The sequence below is a fragment of the Chrysochloris asiatica genome, unplaced genomic scaffold (assembly GCF_000296735.1).
Source record: "Chrysochloris asiatica unplaced genomic scaffold, ChrAsi1.0 scaffold00054, whole genome shotgun sequence".
Lineage (NCBI taxonomy): Eukaryota > Metazoa > Chordata > Mammalia > Afrosoricida > Chrysochloridae > Chrysochloris > Chrysochloris asiatica.
Genome location: NW_006408572.1, coordinates 7661922 through 7665198, shown reverse-complemented (window position 1 = coordinate 7665198; position 3277 = coordinate 7661922). Strand labels below are relative to the sequence as shown.

Here is a 3277-nt window from a genome sequence, read left to right as displayed (position 1 = left end):
ACAGTATTTGCCCTTTTGCAATTGACTTACCTCACTCAGCAAAATGTAACTTGCCAGTTTGACCACTTCTCCCATCTTTTCCATATTCCCACTTACTTAGTTTGGCTATCATTTTCCTTACTAACCTCAGGTTGCACCTCAACTCACTGTTAATATTATGTAACTTTTAACAGCCCCTCCTTTTACAATCCATTTCCTATTTCTCTCCTTAAACCTCTTCCTCTTATCATTCTTCCATCCTTTTTAGTTATTGTATGCTCATTGTTCAGCATGTGCACCATAATCCAAAGTGTCTCTCTGCAACAGCATCCTGCCATTTCATCAGGTACCTAGGCTGTTTTTGAATAGTGTCAGAACCATGTCAAAACTCCATACTTTTAGGTATTAGCTTCATTTAAATATGATATGGCCACTTTACATGCTTCCCTTCTCTCATTTCAGATTGAGATGGGGACTGAGAACAAGGTGATTCCAAAGGAAGAAATTTCTGAAGAATATGAGCCACATGGGGCAATATTAGAAAAATTTCCAAAGGTGGTTTACCAGGGTCGTAAGTTTGGAGCAGCATGTGAAGAACACATGTTGGAGGGACATTTCAAAGAGTCCACAGAAGAAATTGTAGAGCAGATATCTCTTCAGGAGAGAGATTTTGCATCAGAGTCAATTATCTTTAAGAGATCACCCTCAAGTGAGGAAGACCAGGAGTATAATGAGAGTGGGAGAGCCTACAGTCCCAGCCCAAATCTGGTTACATATCAGGGAGAAACAGCAGTAGAGGGAGTTAGTACATTTGCTACCTCTGGTCAAAATTTCATAGAGAATTCCGAACCTAACAAAACACTGAGGAATCCTGTGGGAGAAAAGCCTCATACATGCAAAGAATGTGGGAAAGCCTTTAATCAGAACTCCCATCTTATCCAGCATATGAGAGTTCACAGTGGAGAGAAACCCTTTGAATGCAAAGAATGTGGAAAGACATTTGGAACTAACTCAAGCCTTCGAAGGCACTTGAGAATTCATGCTGGAGAAAAACCCTTTGCTTGTAATGAATGTGGAAAGGCCTTCATTCAGAGTTCACATCTTATCCATCATCACAGAATTCATACTGGCGAGAGACCATATAAATGTGAAGAATGTGGTAAAGCCTTCAGTCAGAATTCAGCCCTTATTCTACATCAGCGAATCCACACTGGAGAGAAACCATACGAATGTAATGAGTGTGGGAAGACCTTTAGGGTTAGCTCACAGCTTATTCAGCATCAGAGAATTCATACTGAAGAAAGATATCATGAATGTAATGAGTGTGGCAAAGCTTTTAAGCATAGTTCAGGTCTTATTAGACACCAGAAGATTCATACTGGGGAGAAACCATATCTATGTAACGAATGTGGGAAAGGCTTTGGTCAGAGTTCTGAACTTATCCGGCATCAAAGAATTCATACAGGGGATAAACCCTATGAATGTAATGAATGTGGGAAAACTTTTGGTCAGAACTCAGAAATTATTAGACATATTAGAATTCATACTGGTGAGAAACCCTATGTATGTAAGGAATGTGGGAAAGCCTTCAGGGGCAACTCAGAACTTCTGAGACATGAACGAATTCACACGGGAGAGAAACCTTATGAATGCTTTGAATGTGGAAAGGCTTTCAGACGGACCTCTCACCTTATTGTCCATCAGAGAATTCATACTGGAGAGAAACCCCATCAGTGTAATGAATGTGCCAGAACCTTTTGGGATAACTCTGAGCTGCTGCTCCATCAGAAAATCCATGTTGGAGAGAAACCTTATGAGTGTAATGAGTGTGAGAAAACATTCAGCCAGCATTCCCAACTTATCATACACCAGAGAGTTCACACCGGAGAGAAGCCTTATGAATGCCAGGAGTGTCAGAAGACATTTGGTCGAAGCTCTCACCTTCTCAGACATCAAAGTGTTCACTGCATGGAATGATCTGGAAAATAGGGAAGCTTTCTGTAGAAAAGCTTCACATTTAGTACTTTGTTCACAGTCTGCACCCCAGGTTCTCAGAACAAATGACTGGACAGACTCTCCTCTGTCCTTCCACTGATTTAGATCTAAATAGCTGGTCAAAAAGGATGAGACACTTTTACGAGCTATTCATTGGGAAGTTACAGTGTACTGAGTCAAGTCATAAAAGTTGTTTCAGGCCTTATTTCTCCTCTTTCCCTCTTTCATCCCCTCCCTCTTCCTTCCCCAGTGGATTACATAACTTTAGGGGTCTGTACCATACATCTAGCCTGAATTGTTACTTCTCAGGAAAAATGGGAGAATATAGATTCCACCACCTCCTAAGATTGACAGAATTGATTCATTGGATGTTAGCCCCTGAAGTGTTAGAAAGCCATTGCCTAGAAAACACATCTCATTCTTCTGTTCACATTTTAGCATTGGATAATTTAGTAAGCTATTATCAGCCTCAAAATCTTACAACCATACTATCAAGTTCCTTTAGAAGATGGCAGCATTAATGAATCAGGAATTTGGGCCAGGTTCTTTCATCCATTTGAAGAGAGTGCTATGATAGAGGAAACTGATAGGAAATTTACAGGATTATAAGTAATCAACATTATATATTGGATTATAAGTAAAGGCCCTTAAAATGCAGAGGGACTGATTAGAAAAGGCTAGGGGATATAAACGTGAAACCAGACTTCTCAGTAATGGGCAGCAGTTCTTTAGCAGCTGTCCCCACTTAAGGGTTGTTTAGACTGCCTGCTCCCAAGAACTCTGCTTTATTGACTTTTGCCCCCAGCTCTTGTCAATGCAGACAGATTCCATGTCAGGATGTAGCAGACTGGACTGGTTCATGGTGATGAACCCTTTTACCTGAGTGATCAGGGCCTGGCCTTACCAAAGCACTTAAGCTCTCATGACCTGGGCCCTGGTGCTGGGGGCCCTGATGATAGTCGAAGATATGACATTTGCCCCTTGACCTTGGAATTAATCTCCAGCATCTCCATATGACTTTTCTGTTTTCCTGTTATTTCTCCTTTGGGGAAACCAGGGCTTTGAACCAGTCCATTCTGGCTCAGCCACCTGCTGAGAATTTGCATTTCCACCTCAGATATAGTGAATCAGAATCTACATGATAATCCAGCTCTCCAGGTGATTCTTATGTACACAAAAATACAAATGGCAGAAGAATATGTATACATTAAAGTCACCTGGGGAGATGTAGGTTCTGATCCATCTGGGGTGGAAAGGCAAATTCTTAACAAGGGGTCAAATCAAAATGAACCTGGTTGTAGCC

General features: G+C 41.2%; 1 protein-coding gene across 1 annotated transcript; it reads left to right on the top strand.

Moving 5' to 3' along the window:
• Positions 1-443: 443 nt before the first annotated feature.
• On the top strand, positions 444-2128 carry ZFP3 (ZFP3 zinc finger protein). Its single transcript, XM_006863306.1, has one exon. The coding sequence runs from the start codon at positions 448-450 to the stop codon at positions 1954-1956; it is 1509 nt and encodes a 502-aa protein (XP_006863368.1). The 5' UTR covers positions 444-447; the 3' UTR covers positions 1957-2128.
• The last annotated feature ends 1149 nt before the right edge of the window (positions 2129-3277 follow it).